This window comes from Rhinoderma darwinii, chromosome 5, assembly GCF_050947455.1.
Source record: "Rhinoderma darwinii isolate aRhiDar2 chromosome 5, aRhiDar2.hap1, whole genome shotgun sequence".
In the NCBI taxonomy this organism is placed as follows: domain Eukaryota; kingdom Metazoa; phylum Chordata; class Amphibia; order Anura; family Rhinodermatidae; genus Rhinoderma; species Rhinoderma darwinii.
This window is the reverse complement of record NC_134691.1, coordinates 33,509,128-33,526,213: the sequence shown is the minus strand read 5'-3', so window position 1 is coordinate 33,526,213 and position 17,086 is coordinate 33,509,128. Positions and strand designations below refer to the sequence as shown.

The 17,086-nt window shown below is 41.2% G+C and overlaps 1 protein-coding gene across 6 annotated transcripts in view; it reads right to left on the bottom strand.

The window, feature by feature from the left end:
- Window positions 1–17,086, bottom strand: part of CSMD3 (CUB and Sushi multiple domains 3) — a 1,175,227-nt gene that overhangs the window by 441,876 nt on the left and 716,265 nt on the right. For all 6 annotated transcript variants that reach the window (XM_075825814.1, XM_075825808.1, XM_075825809.1 and 3 more), the window contains one exon: window positions 8,090–8,305. In XM_075825814.1, the coding sequence (XP_075681929.1) occupies window positions 8,090–8,305 (216 nt within the window). The remainder of the gene's footprint in view (window positions 1–8,089; window positions 8,306–17,086) is intronic.

Sequence of the window (17,086 nt, the reverse complement as noted above, 5' to 3'; positions counted from 1 at the left end):
GGGGCCGGACCCCAGAAACCTCCCAGCAACAGCTGACCACAGTTCGCATCGTCCCACACAAGTAATCTTTAAACTGTTGGATTACAATGACAAGGTGGCACTCATGAAAGCATTCCGCAGCAGATCGCGTCCTTTGGAAATAATGGGCATGAAAGTGCTACTTTTTGAGGATTTCTCGGCGGAGGTTGCAAAACGAAGGCGGGCTTTCAGCAAGATCTGCACCGCGCTGTTCCAAGCGAAAATACGTTTTAACCTGCAGTACCCAGCCATCTTGCGGGTGTTTAAAGAGAGCGGGCGGAACAAGGTTTTCACCACTCCACAGGAAGCGGAGGACGCACTTACGGAGCTTTGTAGGCACAGACCACAGCAAGAGGAGCGTCACAGTCCAGTACATAGTCCACATCGAAAGTCGAGAGAGGCCAAAAGGAACCGACTAAATATGGAGCGAACCTGGGCAGAAGCTTTAATGCCCACACCTGGAAGATCCCAGGGGGGTCGAGCCGGAAATGGAGGGGACTCTCCGAAGCCGCAGAGGCGAACGCGGGACCGCACCCGATCCACGTCTCCTGATTGACGGACAAAGTACTATTTGGCGCATTTTATTTAAGCTGAGGTGATGATGATTTTGTGGACGCTGTAGACCAATTGCAGATTCCGACCAGCTACAGATAAGTTTACAGATAATCTGAAAGTTATTGAGGGAGATATTTGGCGGTCTTATACAGCACTCTGTACCGGTCAACAGTTGACCTATTGTTACAATGTTACAATGTTATCAAGGTTGAAATGTATGCATTCTGATATTTCCCTGCATTTTCACTACAGGATATTAGTGAGGGAGTTAGATCAGGCTCTGAGATTATTCCTTGTGGGCGGGATTGACCGGGAATGATACAATGCTTACCCCACGCAAGGGATTAGTGTTATCTGTTACAATGGCAGACTGGGGGAAATTGTGGTAGGAGATATGGGACACGGAGGTAGGGAAACCTTGAAGCGAAGCAAGGTTCATGGGGAAATGTGAGGATGCAATCCTAACGGACTCTAGGCTGTTAAAGTAATGATAAGGGAATGTATAAAAGTGTGCACAGGCGACAAAGAGGTACTGAGGGGGCAAGGGCAGGTGTTACTTCCTCATGGAAGGAGTCATATAGGCAGGCTGGGGAGGAGGGGGAGGGAGGGGCGCGTTCTGGCATAACAGAAAAAAGTGAAGTCACGTACACCAGTGGGTATTAAGGGACTGCTAACCCTTGCCGCAGGTGATTCTATGGTTTTGTTAGATAAGGGCCGGTCGGCCCTGTTGGTTCTGGCTTACAAGCCGGGTTTTGGTTATGATGTTAATGTTTATACATGGCTCTTGGAAAAAGACGGATCTGACTCCCCGAACTCCGCACGACTTTTAGGCACTTTAGCTCATCTTAAGCACGGCCCAATAACATGAAAATAGTTTCTTGGAACATTAAAGGGCTGAGATCCCCACAGAAACGGACCAAACTTTTAAGGCACATGAAACGATTGCATCCTGATGTGGCCCTATTGCAGGAAACTCACCTTACCGAGCCGGAGTTTAAGTATTTGCAAAAGTTCTGGGTGGGTCAGGTTTTTGGCTCGTCGGCAAGGGAGGGTAAGGCGGGAGTTATAATTCTGGTACATAAAAACTTTGCATTTACACTGGTGTCCCAGGAGCGGGATGACGAGGGACGTTGGATCCATCTAGTGATGGAGCATGATGGGGAAACCATCAGTATTCATAATGTGTATGGCCCAAATACGGTTAACACTGGTTTTTTTGATCATTTGGAAACCCAACTCTAGCAGGATCGCACTAGGTTCTTGATTCTAGGGGGAGACCTTAACACTGTAAGGTCTTCAAAGGAGGATAGGAGCGCAGGGACTAGTTCGCAGAGAAACAGAGATAGGATCTTGCCCGACTTTTTAAGACACACGGCCCTAATAGATGCGTGGAGGAGTTTACACCCAGATGCGCGGGAATATACACATTTCTCCCATGTTCATCAGTCATGGTCGCGTATTGATTACTTGTTAGTTAGTGACGCACTGTCGCGACGTTTACGTGAAGCGGCAATTGAAGATCTAGTTATTTCGGACCATGCTCCGGTTACCATTACCTTGGCCGACACTGTAGCTAGAGGAACGGATTTTATCTGGAGGTTTCCCGCCTTTCTGGCAAAGGATGAGGGCTTTACACAGAAGCTTAAGGGGTGGTGGATATAATTTGATGGGGATAATGTAGCGCATCGCTCGGAACCGTCATTGTATTGGCGTACAGCCAAAGCGGTAATAAGAGGGAAAATCATGCAGTATATGTCTAATGTTAAACGTAAGACGACCGAAGGATACAAGGCAGCGAGCGACAGATTGCGGTGTGCGTACACAGCATTCCTACATTCTCCATCACTGCCATTGGGGGAGGAATGGAAGGAAGCCAAGCGACAGTTTGATCAATGGTTAGACAAAAGAGAGAGTATTTACCGGTCCCAATTTGATGCTGATTTAATGCGTTTCGGCAATAAGGCGGGCAAATTATTAGCGCGATTAGCAAAGGGGAGGTATGCACCGGCACATATTTCAACACTTAAAGAATAAAACGGAACTCCTACCTCAGACCCAAAAAAAATCAACACCATATTAAGTAAATACTACCAAGCCCTTTACTCAGAAACACCCATAGATCTCCAGAAAGGGAGGGAATTTTTGGAGAAGGTGACGCTGCCAGGGCTCACTCAGGAGCAGAACGGTCACTTGAGCGCAGAGATTACATTAGAGGAAGTCTGGAGCGCCATTAAGACCTTATCTAACGGAAAGGCCCCGGGTCCGGATGGATTCACAGGGGAGTTTTTCAAATCTCTGAGAGAAGAAATCAGCCCTACCTTGGTGGCATATTATAATACTTTACTAGGAACGGGGGCTTTACCAGCAGAGGCCAAGGTCGCGCATATAAAGGTGTTACCCAAGAAGGGGAAGAATCATCTTGACCCGGGGTCGTACCGCCCCATCTCGCTGATAGACCAAGATCAGAAATTGCTCACAAAAATTTTGGCCAATCGACTGGCTATGTATCTACCCATACTGGTGGGAAAATCCCAGGTAGGATTTGTAAAGGGCAGGGCAGCAGTGACAAATCTACGCAAGGTATTGACGGTGCTAGAAACAGTCAGGCATGATCCCCAGCCAGGTACCAGGCCGGCACTTTTAGCGCTAGACGCACAGAAAGCCTTTGATAACATACAATGGGAATGGCTGGGGATGGTGCTAGACAAAATGAACATTCGGGGAGACTTTCGGGTCTTCCTGAAGGGAGTCTACAATAACCTGCAAGCACATGTTCACTCCTCAGGGTTCCTATCAGATCCCTTCCAATTATATAAAGGAACACGACAGGGTTGCCCCCTGTCGCCCCTGCTATTCAATCTAGCATTGGAACCTATGGCTAGATTCCTGGAGGAATCGGATATGTTTAGAGGCATTCAAGTGGGGTCTTGTGCAGTGAAATTAGCCCTGTTCGCTGATGATGTCATACTTTTTATGTCAAACCCTCAGGAGCATTTAGGGAAGGTTTTTCAATTTTTACAGGAATTTGGACAATGCTCGGGATATAAAGTCAATATAGCTAAGAGCGAACTGCTGGAGTTGGGCAGGCCATTGCCTAAGACCTTTTGGCAATCCTTGGGCTGCGGGATATCACCGGTTGAGCACTGCATTACTTATCTGGGTATCAAAATAGGGAGGGTACCAGACACTCTGTATGGCTTAAATTATCCCCTGTTAATTAAAAAAATACAAGCGGAACTCACTAGATGGGGCCAATTGCCGTTGTCCCTCCTGGGAAGATGCCATCTGATCAAGATGGTTAGTTTTCCTAGATTGCTATACCCCTTTCAAACACTACCTCTCTTATTGAAGCATGTGGATGTCTCGAAACTGACGGCTTCATTCACTAAATTTATATGGGCAGGAAAAAGGCCGCGCATAGCACTCACCAAATTCATGATGGGTAAACAAGAAGGGGGTGTGAACTTTCCGAATGTAAGGGGTTATAACGTGGTCTGTCTTTTTCGCCATGTAGTAGATTGGCTTCATGAAACAAGCAATTATTCCAACTTAGATCTGGAAGGGGAGTATGCCTCACCCTGGAACCTGAAAGCTTTGTTACATTGTAGAATCGCTTCTCTTCCGTGCTGTCTCAAAACCTCCATTGTATTGAGAGATACAGTTCTAGCTTGGAAAGTGGTACGTAAGCAGTTTGGGTTACCTCACCTGGTATCGAAATATATGCCGTTGAGCGGCCACCCGGAGTTTTTACCGGGAATGGACAAGGGGGACGGAATTGCCTCATGGGGAGGGTAGGCATTGGTAGCGCAGGGGATCTTATGCACACAGAGGAAAAGAGGTGGTTAACTGGGGAGGAAATCACCACTAAACTTAGACCCATAGCAGGTAGAGTCAATTTTTTGCAAGTACTTCAGGTACGAGCATTTTGTACCTCCAGGCTCAGGGATCTGAGTAAGGAAGCTACTCCGCACACTATGGATGAGGTCATAGGTCCAACAACTGGGCGGGCGACCATTTCAGGAATGTATAGAGCATTGAGAGAGGGTTTTGTTCGTCCGCAATTAAGGATTAGTTTTAAAAGCTGGGAACGGTGGACTCAGGATCCAGGTATAGGAGAGACCATACTGGGGGGTTGGGAGACGGTACGGAAGAGTGTGATAAATGAGAGCTGAAGGGAAACCTATTTTAAGTTGATGCATGCAGCTATATATGGCTTTAATATCTTGCCCTCACAATCTTTCCCTGATCGCATTACAAGTTGTCCCAAGTGCAATACACCACTGACGAATTTGTGGCATGGAGTGTGGGGGTGTGTACATACGAAACAATTTTGGGGGATGGTACAGAAATATATTAAGGACCATTGGAAAACGAATCTCCCAATGACGCCTCAAGCGCTACTATTCCATCAGGCGCGGCCGCCGGAGGAAGAGGGTGCTCGAGGAGTGAGATCGCCTCCCGTGCTGGTGCACACGATTTTACTGGTAGCTTTGAGATGCCTCCTGAGTCAATGGTTAGAGGCAGACACGCCGGGGTTAGAATTGATTGTGTCACGGCTGAAACAGCTATTGGTTCTTGAGAGGGTGGAGGTGGAAAGGAGGAAGGAAACGGGAACCAAGAAGCTATTTGATAAGTGGCAAATATTCATAGAATCGCAATGTACAGCAGCCGAAATAGCGGAAATTGTTAGGCCTTTCCAGTACACAAAGTGGTATTGTACACAGCTCTTGGCAGGCACTTTAGGGGGGTTGCAACTTTGAACCAGCTGGGGGAGAAAGGATGAGTAGAAACTTATTAATGACCCAGGTCGTGTCGGAGTTGGGGGAGTCATGTTTTTCGGTCCATCTGAAGATAGACAATTATGCCATGTTTCTATGTTTATGTGTTTATATGTTATGATGAATTTAATTCAAAGTTAATTCCATGACAGTTTAGTGCTGCGCACTCATGATGTAACTCTTGCGTGAAATGTTTGTAAGAAAATGTGAAAACTGACAATAAAAAGGATATTTAAAAAAAAAAGAAAGAAGGGGTGTGCCCCTTTGTCATCCTATCACCTACCCGCAATTCGATTGCGGGATGCTGAGGGGCTGTCATGGCAGCCGGGGGTCTAATGAAGCCCCCAGGTCTGCTATCTTGGTCATCCTATTAAGCCCTGCATAGGAGATCTTCAAAATGACAATACACTGCAATACATAAATGTTTAAATTCCCTAATGGTACTTAATATATATATATATATACAATTCTAATAACAATTTCAACAAATTAAAAAGATGAAAAGCCAAACAAAAAGTTTCCCTTTTTACAAAAGTGAACATCATTTTAAACTATTAAAATCTAATGTTATTTATCCTGCACTGTGAAGGACGTAAAACATTTTACACATCGCCTACTCAAAAAAATGGGACAATATGTGATAAAGTCACGAGTATCCCCAAAATATTATTAATTAAAACTACAGCTCGCTCTGCAAAAATAAAGCCGTCATAAGCTCCATTAAGAGAGTAATACAAAAGTTATGGGTCTCAGAATATGGCGACACGGAACAACTGTTTTTTATCGAATTGTTTTTATTTTGTAAGTAGGAAAACATAAAAAAAAACTATATGAATTTGATAGTGCCACAATCATATTGATATGCAGAATAAAGTTAACTTGTGAGTTTTGCCGCTCGTTAAATGCAGTAAACATAAACCCTAAAAAACAAAGGTGGAATTGCTGTTTTTTTTTATTTCACTCCACAAAGAGTTTTCTTTCAGTTTTTCACTAATATACACGTTACATTAAATAATGCCGTTGAAAACTACAGCTCATCTCGCAAAAAAAAAAGCCCTCATTTGACTAATGTAAGTCAACAGAAAAATAAAAAAGGTTTTGGCTCCTGGAATAAGGGGAGGGAAAAAACGAAAATGCAAAGAAAAAAAAGAAAAAATGGTCTTGTTCATAAGGGTATGTTCACACGGGCTATTTTCAGCCGTTTTTGGTGCAGGGGCTGAATGCCTCCACACATCTGCCCATTTTTTACGCGACCGTTTTTAAAAGCATACAAACCACCTCATAAAAGAAGTGCATGTCACTTCTTGAGCCGTTTTTGGAGCCATTTTTCATTGACTCAAACACTTAAAAAAAACTATTTGCTAGTTGCTTAAAAAACAGCTGAAAATCAGAGGCTGTTTCCCTAGAAAACAGCTCTGTATTTTCAGCCGTTTTTTGTTAAGCGTGTGAATTTAGCCTTAGGGGGAAAATATATTTTGGGAAAATCTAGCATATGTATAAAGTATATAGCACAAAAAAAAATATTTGACACATTTAATTGGCTGCTAACTGGCAGTTGACACATATCCATACCTCCTAATAATTCAGATTTTTGCAGGACTGCCTCCTTAATCGACCCATAATAGGGGCAGGTCTTATCTTATAGAGGGTCTGTCACCACATTATAAGTGCCCTGTCTCTTATATAAGGAGATCAGCGCTATAATGTAGGTGACAGCAGTGCTTTTTATTTTAAAAAAACGATCTGTTTTCACCACTTTATTAGCGATTTTAGATTTATGCTAATGAGTTGCTTAATGCCCAAGTGGGCGTGTTTTACTTTAGACCAAGTGGGCGTTGTACAGAATAGTGTATGACGCTGACCAATCAGTGACCAATCAGCGTCATGCACTCCTCTCCATTCATTTAGTCAGCGCATAGGGATCCTTTTAGATCGCTATGTGCTGTCTTATACTAACACATTAACGATACTGAAGTGTTTAGACAGTGAATAGACATTCCACGGGATGTCTATTCACAATCCCTGCACTTCGTTACTCTGTCTTTGCTAGTTACAGCAGAAAAAGCGTAATCTCGCGAGATTAAGCTGTAGATGACAGGTTACAACGAGATTACGCTTCCTCTGCTGCAACTACCACAGACAAAGTAACGAAGTGCAGAGATTGTGAATAGACATCCCGTGGAATGTCTATTCACTGTCTAAACACTTCAGTATCGTTAATGTGTTAGTATAAGACAGCACATAGCGATCTAAAAGGATCCCTATGCGCTGCCTAAATGAATGGAGAGGAGTGCATGACGCTGATTGGTCAGCGTCATACACTCCTCTGTACAACGCCCACTTGGTCTAAAGTAAAAACACTCCCACTTGGGCCTTAAGCAACTCATTAGCATAAATCTAAAATCGCTAATAAAGTGGTGCAAACAGATAGTTTTTTAAATAAAAAGCACTGCTGCCACCTACATTATAGCGCCGATCTCATTATGTAGGAGATAGGGCACTTATAATGTGGTGACATTGCCCATTGCTATGTGGGTTTAGGGGGGTTAACACGATTTATTATTCTAAACTATAAAATAACCTGTTAAACTACTATGCCTGATCCACACGCTAAGTACTACAAGTACATAATTATTTATCACATAAATATATTTAATAAATTCTTACATTTCATCTTTCATAACATTGTGTAATATGTCCATCAAATAATACATGTAGCACTGACTTCATATCCTTACCGGAGAAGGTGATGTTGAATCCTTCATATGATATTGAAAAATCTGAAATAAAACGTAACTGAGCTCTGAAATTTCCATAGAGACCGGCATTAATTGCTGTAGGGAGCTCCGAGCTAGTGAGTCGTGCCAGTGGCTGAGTAAAGCTGCCGTTTTCAGTGATTAGTAAGTAGTCATGAAGATCTTCCAGATGAAAGGTGTGAAAGGTGAACTGCACTCCTGAAAAATAAACTAGATTTAGAGATGCCGAAAAAATTAAGTATTATAGCAAGTAATTCTGGTAAAGACAGGTATTGGATTGTGCACAGGATACTGGAACTAAGAAATAAGTGACTGTCTCTTTAACTTGTTAATCTCGTATAATATATTATAACCTTTACATGTTGATTTTTTTTTCCAGAAATTATTGAATCTTTGATAGTGCCGCAATCATATTGATATGCAGAATAAAGTTAACTTGTGAGTTTTGCCGCTCGTTAAATGCAGTAAACATAAACACTAAAAAACAAAGGTGGAATTGCTGTTTTTTTTAATTTCACTCCACAAAGAGTTTTCTTTTAGTTTTTCACTAATATACATGGTACATTAAATAGTGCCATTGAAAACTACAGCTCATCTCGCAAAAAACAAGCCCTCATTTGACTAATGTAAGTCAACAGAAAAATAAAAAAGGTTTTGGCTCCTGGAATATGGGGAGGGAAAAAACGAAAATGCAAAAAAAAACACAAAAAATGGTCTTGTTCATAAGGGTATGTTCACACGGGCTATTTTCAGCTGTTTTTGGTCCATAAACGCCCCAAAAAATGGCTAAAAAATGCAGGGGCTGAATGCCTCCACACATCTGCCCATTTTTTACGCGACCGTTTTTAAAAGCATAAAAAACGCCTCGTAAAAAGAAGTGCATGTGACTTCTTGAGCCGTTTTTGGAGCCATTTTTCATTGACTCAAAGGCTATGTTCACACGGGGTATTTTGCCAAGTTTTTTGACGCGGAAACCGCGTCGCAAAACTCGGCAAAAACGGCCCGAGAACGCCTCCCATTGATTTCAATGGGAGGCGTCGGCGTCTTTTTCCCGCGAGCAGTAAAACTGCCTCGCGGGAAAAAGAAGCGACATGCCCTATCTTCGGTCGCTTCCGCCTCTGACCTCCCATTGACTTCAATGGGAGGCAGGAGAAAGGGTATTTCTCACTGTTTTATGCCCGCGGCGCTCAATGGCCGCGGGCGAAAAACGGCGCGATAATCGCCGCGAAAATCGGCGTGCAGGGAGAGGAATATCTGCCTCAAAGTTCCAAACTGAATTTTGAGGCAGATATTCCTCCCCCAAAATACTCTGTGTGAACATAGCCAAACACTTAAAAAAAACTATTTGCTAGTTGCTTAAAAAACAGCTGAAAATCAGAGACTGTTTCCCTTGAAAACAGCTCTGGTAAAGACAGGTATTGGATTATGCACAGGATACTGGAACTAAGATATAAGTGACTGTCTCTTTAACTTGTTAATCTCATATAATATATTATAACCTTTACATGTTGGTTTTTTTTCCCAGAAATTATTGAATCTTTGACATAAGGAACACTTAACCATGGTTTCTTGTTGAAAAGTACAGTACAGTTTTATTGTTCTGGTCGGACCAGATTGATGCCAAGTAAGGCCCCATGCACACGACAGCAAAAAACCTCAGTTTTTGTGGACCGCAATTGCGGTCCGCAAAAACGGAGCCATTCACTTTCATTGAACACTGACACCTTTCCGTAGCACTACGGAAGGGTGTCAGTGCCGTTGAAATGTTCCGCGAATTATGGAACATGTCCGTTCTTTCGCATTTTGCGGGCCGTGCTCCCATACTTTGTATGGGAGCACGGCCCGAAAATGCGGCTGTCAGTCAGCGGCCGGCCGTGCCCGCAATCGCGGGCCGTGATTGCGGGCACGGTCGTGTGCATGGGGCCTAAGGATCATTTTCTGAACTACTAGTTTTCAGTGTCCAATAAATATTTAGGAAATCATGGAATTTGCTGCATTAGGGCAGTTTTACATTAGTGTATTACTACCGCATTTTTGCACACATATTACAGCTGCAAATCCTGGCCCGACCATAAGTCTGATGGCCCGAAAAAGCTGTAGAAATGCCCCAATTTTACACTGGTACTGAACCAATGTTTTAGCATACATAATTTAGTGCCTCTATTTTGGGACATTTCAATTCTAGATTAAAACTAGGACCTTTTCAGAAAAATGGCAGACTATGTAGGGTTATGAACAATTTGGTGCCAGATTATAGAACTGTAAGAAAGTATGAAAATGGAAAGCATAGTCAATACAAATGGATATTGTGACACCCATGGCCGCAGACCGTCAGGATTACTCACCCCCCCCCCCCCCGACAGCCATAGCCATGGATCAGTGAGCGCTGGCCCACATCTCCTCCTCAGGAGATGCCAGCACTCACTTCCGCTTCACTTTGCTGTGTCCTGTAGGGTGCGCGCACACGCTCGTGCCAGGCCTTAAAGGCCAGCGCGCGCACCTGAATAGTATGTCAAATTAGCCCATGATCACCCTGGACTATAAGAAGGGCCATGCCGCTTCCTTTATTGCCTGTGCTTGGTTGTGGTAGTCTTTGCAAATGGTCACTTAAGTGTTTTCCAGTTCCCAGTGTTCCCATACTTGCTACCTGTATCCTGTATCCTGTATCCCGTGCTACCTTGTTCCTGTGCCATAGAGAGTTGGAGTTGTGTTGTGTCATATAATACGCCTGCTGTGTTACACCGCACCTGGTTTCTGCCTGCTGCCAAGGTCCCATCCAAGCCTAACCATTGCTACTATCTGAATTACCACAGGTACCCTTATTCAAACTATATACATTTACTTGGTATCCTGTTGGCCAGATGCTATGCCCAGTGGCTCCACACACCTGTCGTGACAGATATGCATATAAATCTTACATAAACAGAAAAGTTTTTTTCCCTTTAATGCTTAAAAGTTGGTGCTTACTACAGTAAGAAAAAAAGTGTAGGGCTTTCTGACCCTGAACAGTACACATGCAAACATAAAAAAGTAAACTTTGCAAAATACCTTTAAAATTTGCCATCATTCGGGCAGCATTGGTCACTGAGGCCCCCCTCCCCCAATGATTCTAGTTGTCATTGTTGATTGATTACTTGTCATCAAACAATGCGTGACATCATGTAATCACAACTTCCGACATCACTCAGAAATTGGCTGCCACAGTCACAGGATACCGTGCGACAACCTGATGAAATGGGTTGCCAGAAGTGGGGGTGAATTAAGTATTTTATAAAGTTTATTTTATTAAGACTGTGAATTTGAGAGCAAGAAGGACAATTTTCTTAGGGGGGTAAGCAATCCCCTTTAAGGTGTGTGTGTGTGTGTGTGTGTGTGTGTGTGTGTGTGCGTGTGTGTGCGTGCGTGTGTGTGTGTGCGTGCGTGCGTGCGTGTGTGCGAGCGTGCGTGCGTGCGTGCGTGCGTGCGTGCGTGTGTGCAAGCTAAGCAATGTCAAGGGTGCAAAGAAAGAAAGAAAGAATTAACAAAATAAATTACATGAATAATAGAAAAACTTAAAGGAACTAGGAGTTTAAAAATAAAGTTTGCTCATTCATTAATAATACTCTGGAAATATGATCTGCACTAACATTAAACGGGTTTTCCCATAATCAGTATTTATCACCTAGGTGATAAATATCTTATTGGTGGGGGTCCGACCGCTGGCACCCCCACTGATCTCAAGAACGGGCTAACCTTGCCATTCATGTGATCCCCATAGGTATGGAGCTTTAGTGTGCATTCTCGACAACCACGTTAGTGCGCATACTCGACCACCGCTCTATTAATTTCTATAGAGCTGCCAAGCGCTATCTTCGATACTCCCATAGCAATGAATGGAGCGGTGTCTGAGCAGGCGCACTACCACTCCATCCTTAGGGGGCTCCCAGGAACAGCAAAATCTGGTGATTGGTGGGGGTCCCAGAGGTTGGACCCCCACCGATCAGATATTTATCACCTATCCTGTGGATAGGTGATAAATATTGATTATGGGAAAACCCCTTTAACCCCTTCCCGACATTTGTCGGAAGTATACGTCATGGCAAGCTGGTGCTTTCCGCAATTTGTCGCATACTTACGACAAATAGATGGCACGGGCTCAGAAGCTGAGTCTGTGATATCAGTTGCGGGTGTCAGCTGTATGTTAAAGCTGACACCCGGTTGTAATGGCAGGGACTGAAGTTAGCTCCAATTCCTGCAATTAACCATTTAAATGCAGCGGTCAAAAGCGACCGCTGCATTTAAGGTGTTTCTAGCCAATCGGCACCACTTCAATGCGATTTCCGAACTCTAGAGAAGTTGCTTTACAAATGTTTTTGGGGCTTTTTATCCTTTATTCCTTGTGGAAATTGCTTTTGTTTAGCTAAAACAACATCTAATTGGAAAAAAATGTACATTTTTCATTTTCACGTCTAAATTTTAATAAAATCTATGAAACACTTGTTGGGTCAAAATGCTGACTACACCCCTAGATGAATTCCTTGTGTGTGTAGTTTACAAAATGGGGTCTTTTTGGGGGTGTTTTCTTTGTTTTGGCAACACAAGACCTCTTCAAACCTGACTAGGTGCCTAAAATATAATCTAATAAAAAGGCCCCATTGGATGCTCCTTTGCTTCTGAGACCTGTGTTTTAATCCATTACCATACTAGGGCAACATGTGGGATATTTCTTAAAAACTGCAGAATCTGGGAAATAAATATTGATTAGTGTTTCTCTGGTAAAATCTTCTGTATTTCAGAAAAAAATTGATTAAAATGGAATTTCTGTAATGAAAAATGAAATTTGTAAATTTCACCTCCACTTTGCTTTAATTCCTGTGAAACGCCTAAATGGTTAAGGAACTTTATAAATGCTGCTTTAAATACATTGAGGGGAGCAGTTTTTTAAATGTGGGTGATTTATGGGTGTTTCTAATATATAGGCCCTCAAAGCCACTTCAGAATTGAACTGATAGCTAAAAAAAATAGGCTTTTCAAATTTTCTTGAAAATTTGAGAAATTGTTGCTAAACTTATAAGCCTTGTTAAGTGATATAAAAATTAAAAGATGGTCAAAAAACATTGACAACAAAAAATAAAAAGTTGAGATATTGGAAATGTTAATTCATAACTACTTTGTGTGGTGTAACTGTATGTCTTAAGAGCAGATACTTTTAAATTTAGAAAAATGCTTATTTTTGTAAATTTTCTAAAAATGTTGGTGTTTTTCACAAATAAACTCTGAATCTACCACATTATACCTCTGACATAAAGTACAATATCTCACGAGAAAACAATTTCAGAATTGTTCAGATAGGTAAAAGCATTCCAAAGTTATTACTACATAAAAAGACACGTCAGATTTGTCAGGAAGCTCAAAAGTGGCTACAGCTCAAAGGGGTCAAAATAAAATGAAGATGTTTTTGAATCTAGTGAATGGTTTTACCAGATATATGCTGGAGCCACACCCCATACCAAAATTAAATTGAAACAGATTATTTGTTTTGTTAAACATGGACAGAAACAAAATGAAGATTGAGCTTACATACCATGCTTTCATCGTTTCAGCCTTCAGAAGTAAATGGATACAAGTTTTCTATAAAGATTTATGTTCAACGGGCCACCGCAGTTTTTTTGGACATCTTTTAATCATATTTTTCTAATAGTTTTACTTTATATAATAATAACAATAAAAAAATATCAATGTGGATCAGTGCTGCTAAAATGTATTGAATATTTTCTACACCATAAATATATAGTTATTGTAGTATCTGTGATTCCTAGATACTGTAAGATATTTTTGAGGAGACTACACCTGACCTAGACCATATTATTCTGTGACCGATTTTTCTCTGTAATCTTGGATAGTTGTCTCAAAGTAGTTTTTTTATATACAGTACTTCTACTAGTCAGATTGCTCGCTTCACAAATGTAAGCAATTCAATTAGTTTGGGAAGCCAATGGGAAACCAAATTCTAAACTAAAAACAAATATTAGGATCCTAGTAAGTTGAGCAAATGAACGATGAAGATATGTAGTTACATAGTTTGTATGCTTGAAAAAAAAGACATATGTCCATCACGTTTAACCAGGGGAGAGGAGAGACGTGGATGAAAGGAAAGGAGAGGAGATGTCTCAAAATGTAAATTTAAGATAAAGATTGGCAAAAATATTTTAAAGCCTTAGAGATTTTATAATGAAAAAATGGAGTATGTAGAATCATGATATGGGATTTTTTTAAGAAAGAACAAGAAAAACAATTTTATTAAATGTCTTAGTTTCTTGTGTTAAAATCAAGTTTAAGCTTTAACAGTTGGACGTCTTGTTACTGCAGCTTATTCAAGTAGATGTTTGGTTCTTTACTGTTTGCATTATAGCTGCAATTTCTTCCAATTTCCTGATGCTCCTCATTGAGCACAGGGGGAAATAAACTTTGCCCTCTTTAGTGCTCATCACCTGCAATACGCACTGATTTGTGACTAGACTCATCAACAGATGGCACCCAGAGCTTTACAAGAGAACAGCTTCAAACAAAAAGTAAGAACTAAAGATTTGAACAGTTATTAGGCTTCTTTTTGAAGGAAAAAATTACTGGATAAAAGGAGTATGTGAAAATGATCTTTCCTGCTGAGGCATTTAGTAGAGAAACGAGCCATGCCTGGGAATGGAGCCAAGGTCATGGGCTTAGATGAATTTGTGTGTGTGTTTTTGGTTAGACGGTGATGGTTGTAGAAAGAGCTTGGGTGGACAGTAAGAAAAAGTATATCTCAGCTAGGTCTATTTAAGATTTTGTCATGAACAGCAGATGCCAGGGTAGAAGGGTAAATTATTTGGAGCTATCAAAAATTGTTGGGGATTTGTCAAAATCAGTCTAAGAGAAATTAAGGAAGAAACTAGTGGATGGTAAGGGGTAATAATTAACACATCAAAAGGAAGAAAACTTTAGTTCACACATGGGTTTCTTTTGCAACATATCTGTGTTAAAAAAAAGTATCACAATAGACCATTTGGTATTTTTTAGCTGATGATTAGCTATTCCGTCATGTCAAGTTTCAACATGACCCCCCCCCTTTATTAGCCAAGGGAGAGTTGCTAAGAAAGAGCAACACTAGTTGTGGCCTGCAGACTGCTGGTTGGACATGTATTACATGGTTGCTCGTTATATTAAATGCCGTCTTGCCACAACTTATCTCGGTGATATTAGCTGATCACCAAGGTTTTGAAGTTGGATCCATGGGGGTTATTTGACTACCAGAGTGATTTCTTTTTAATAAGGAATTAACTTCTTCTGGCACCTCTGTATCATACAGTTGATACCCTGCTGCAATGGCCGGCTGCATACTGACCGTGGCAGTCAAGTGGTTTTACAGAGACCCATCAGCGTTCCTGCAATGCGATCACTGGGTGCTGATGGGTTGTCATTGTAGTCACGGGCCTAACAATGGTCTCCTGATCTGCCATTTCCCAGAGCATATTAGACCATGACGGAGGCAGAGCCTAATAGACTGCCTGTCAGTATAACACTGACAGGCATAATACACTGCAATAGAGCAGTATTGCTGGGTATTATCTGAATGATGAAACAATTGCAGAGTCAAGTCCCATAGTTGGAATAATTTTTTTAAATCAAATAAATTTTAAAGGAAAAATTACAAAAAAATTCTTACGCAAATCTTTTTTTTTATTAAAAAATAAATAAAAAGATTTTAAAAAGTGCACATAATTGGTATCCCCACACATGTTTATTTTCATTCCGCCTCCCAAAATAGGAACCAAAGGTACTCAAAAAGTTGTATGAGCCCAAAAATTGTGGCAACTAAAAATTACAAGTTCTGCAAAAAAAAATAAAAGCACTCGTACATCTCTGTGGATGGAAAAATAACATTTCTATAAATCTATAAATGCGGTGACAGAAAAATTAATTATTTGGTAAGTGTTTTTTATTGTAGTAAAGAAGTAAAACATAAAAAAAATTCAATAAATTTGGTGTCGCTGTAATTGGCCCACAGAATAAAGTTATCATGTTATGTATAGTATACCGCACGGTGAGCGCAGTGAAAATACATCTTTATAAACTATAGCAAAATTATTTTTTTTCTATTTCCCCTCCCCCAAAAATTTATAAAGGTCATTTAACCCATTTTCTGTGGCCCAAAATAATGGCATTAAAAAATAAATTTGTTTTGCAAAAAAAGGACCTCATGCATCTATGGCAGCAGAAAAATACAATTAGTTATAGCTTTCGGAATGTGAGGAAGTAAAACTAAAAAAATTTCTTAAGGCTCATAGTAGGCTAAATCCTTTAGGCCATGTTCAGACATGACGGAATTTTTCCGCTGAAAATGTTGCTGCAGATTCGTTCAGAAATTGCAGCAACATGTTCATATTTGACAGGTAATTCAGACGTTGTGGATATCACAGCAGACTTGACACAGATTTCAGCCTTTGCAATGCAAATGCTGAAATCTGCAGTGAAATTCCGCTGCTTCTCCGCAACATAATGAGCTGCTGCGGAGGGAAAATTCTGCACCGCAGCCTAAATTTCACACAGTTATTTTCCGTCTGAACTAAGTTTTCTAAAAATCTATAGAAGCAAATGTAAAAAACGTCTGCTGCAGAATTCCACAGCAGACTGTCCGCAGCGGAATTCAACAGCTATTCCGCCACGTCTGAATGTGCCTTTAAGGGGTTCAAGCGGTGAGACAACACCTATAAAGAAGAGCCATAAAAGTTCATAATACAAACCTATTAAATATTTATAGACAGCCGACATCCAAGACTAATATGTTGGTTATGATGTAGTTGGCAATATAAATGTTACAGAGAAGTTACATGAATGTTCTATAACCTGCTTTTACTGTAAAGCCACCAACTCATCAACCTAAAATACCCCATGACTACAACTATTTTTGTGCTGGTAGACAAGCATCAGCCAATTTCTCATGCCAAGTGTTCCATACATACC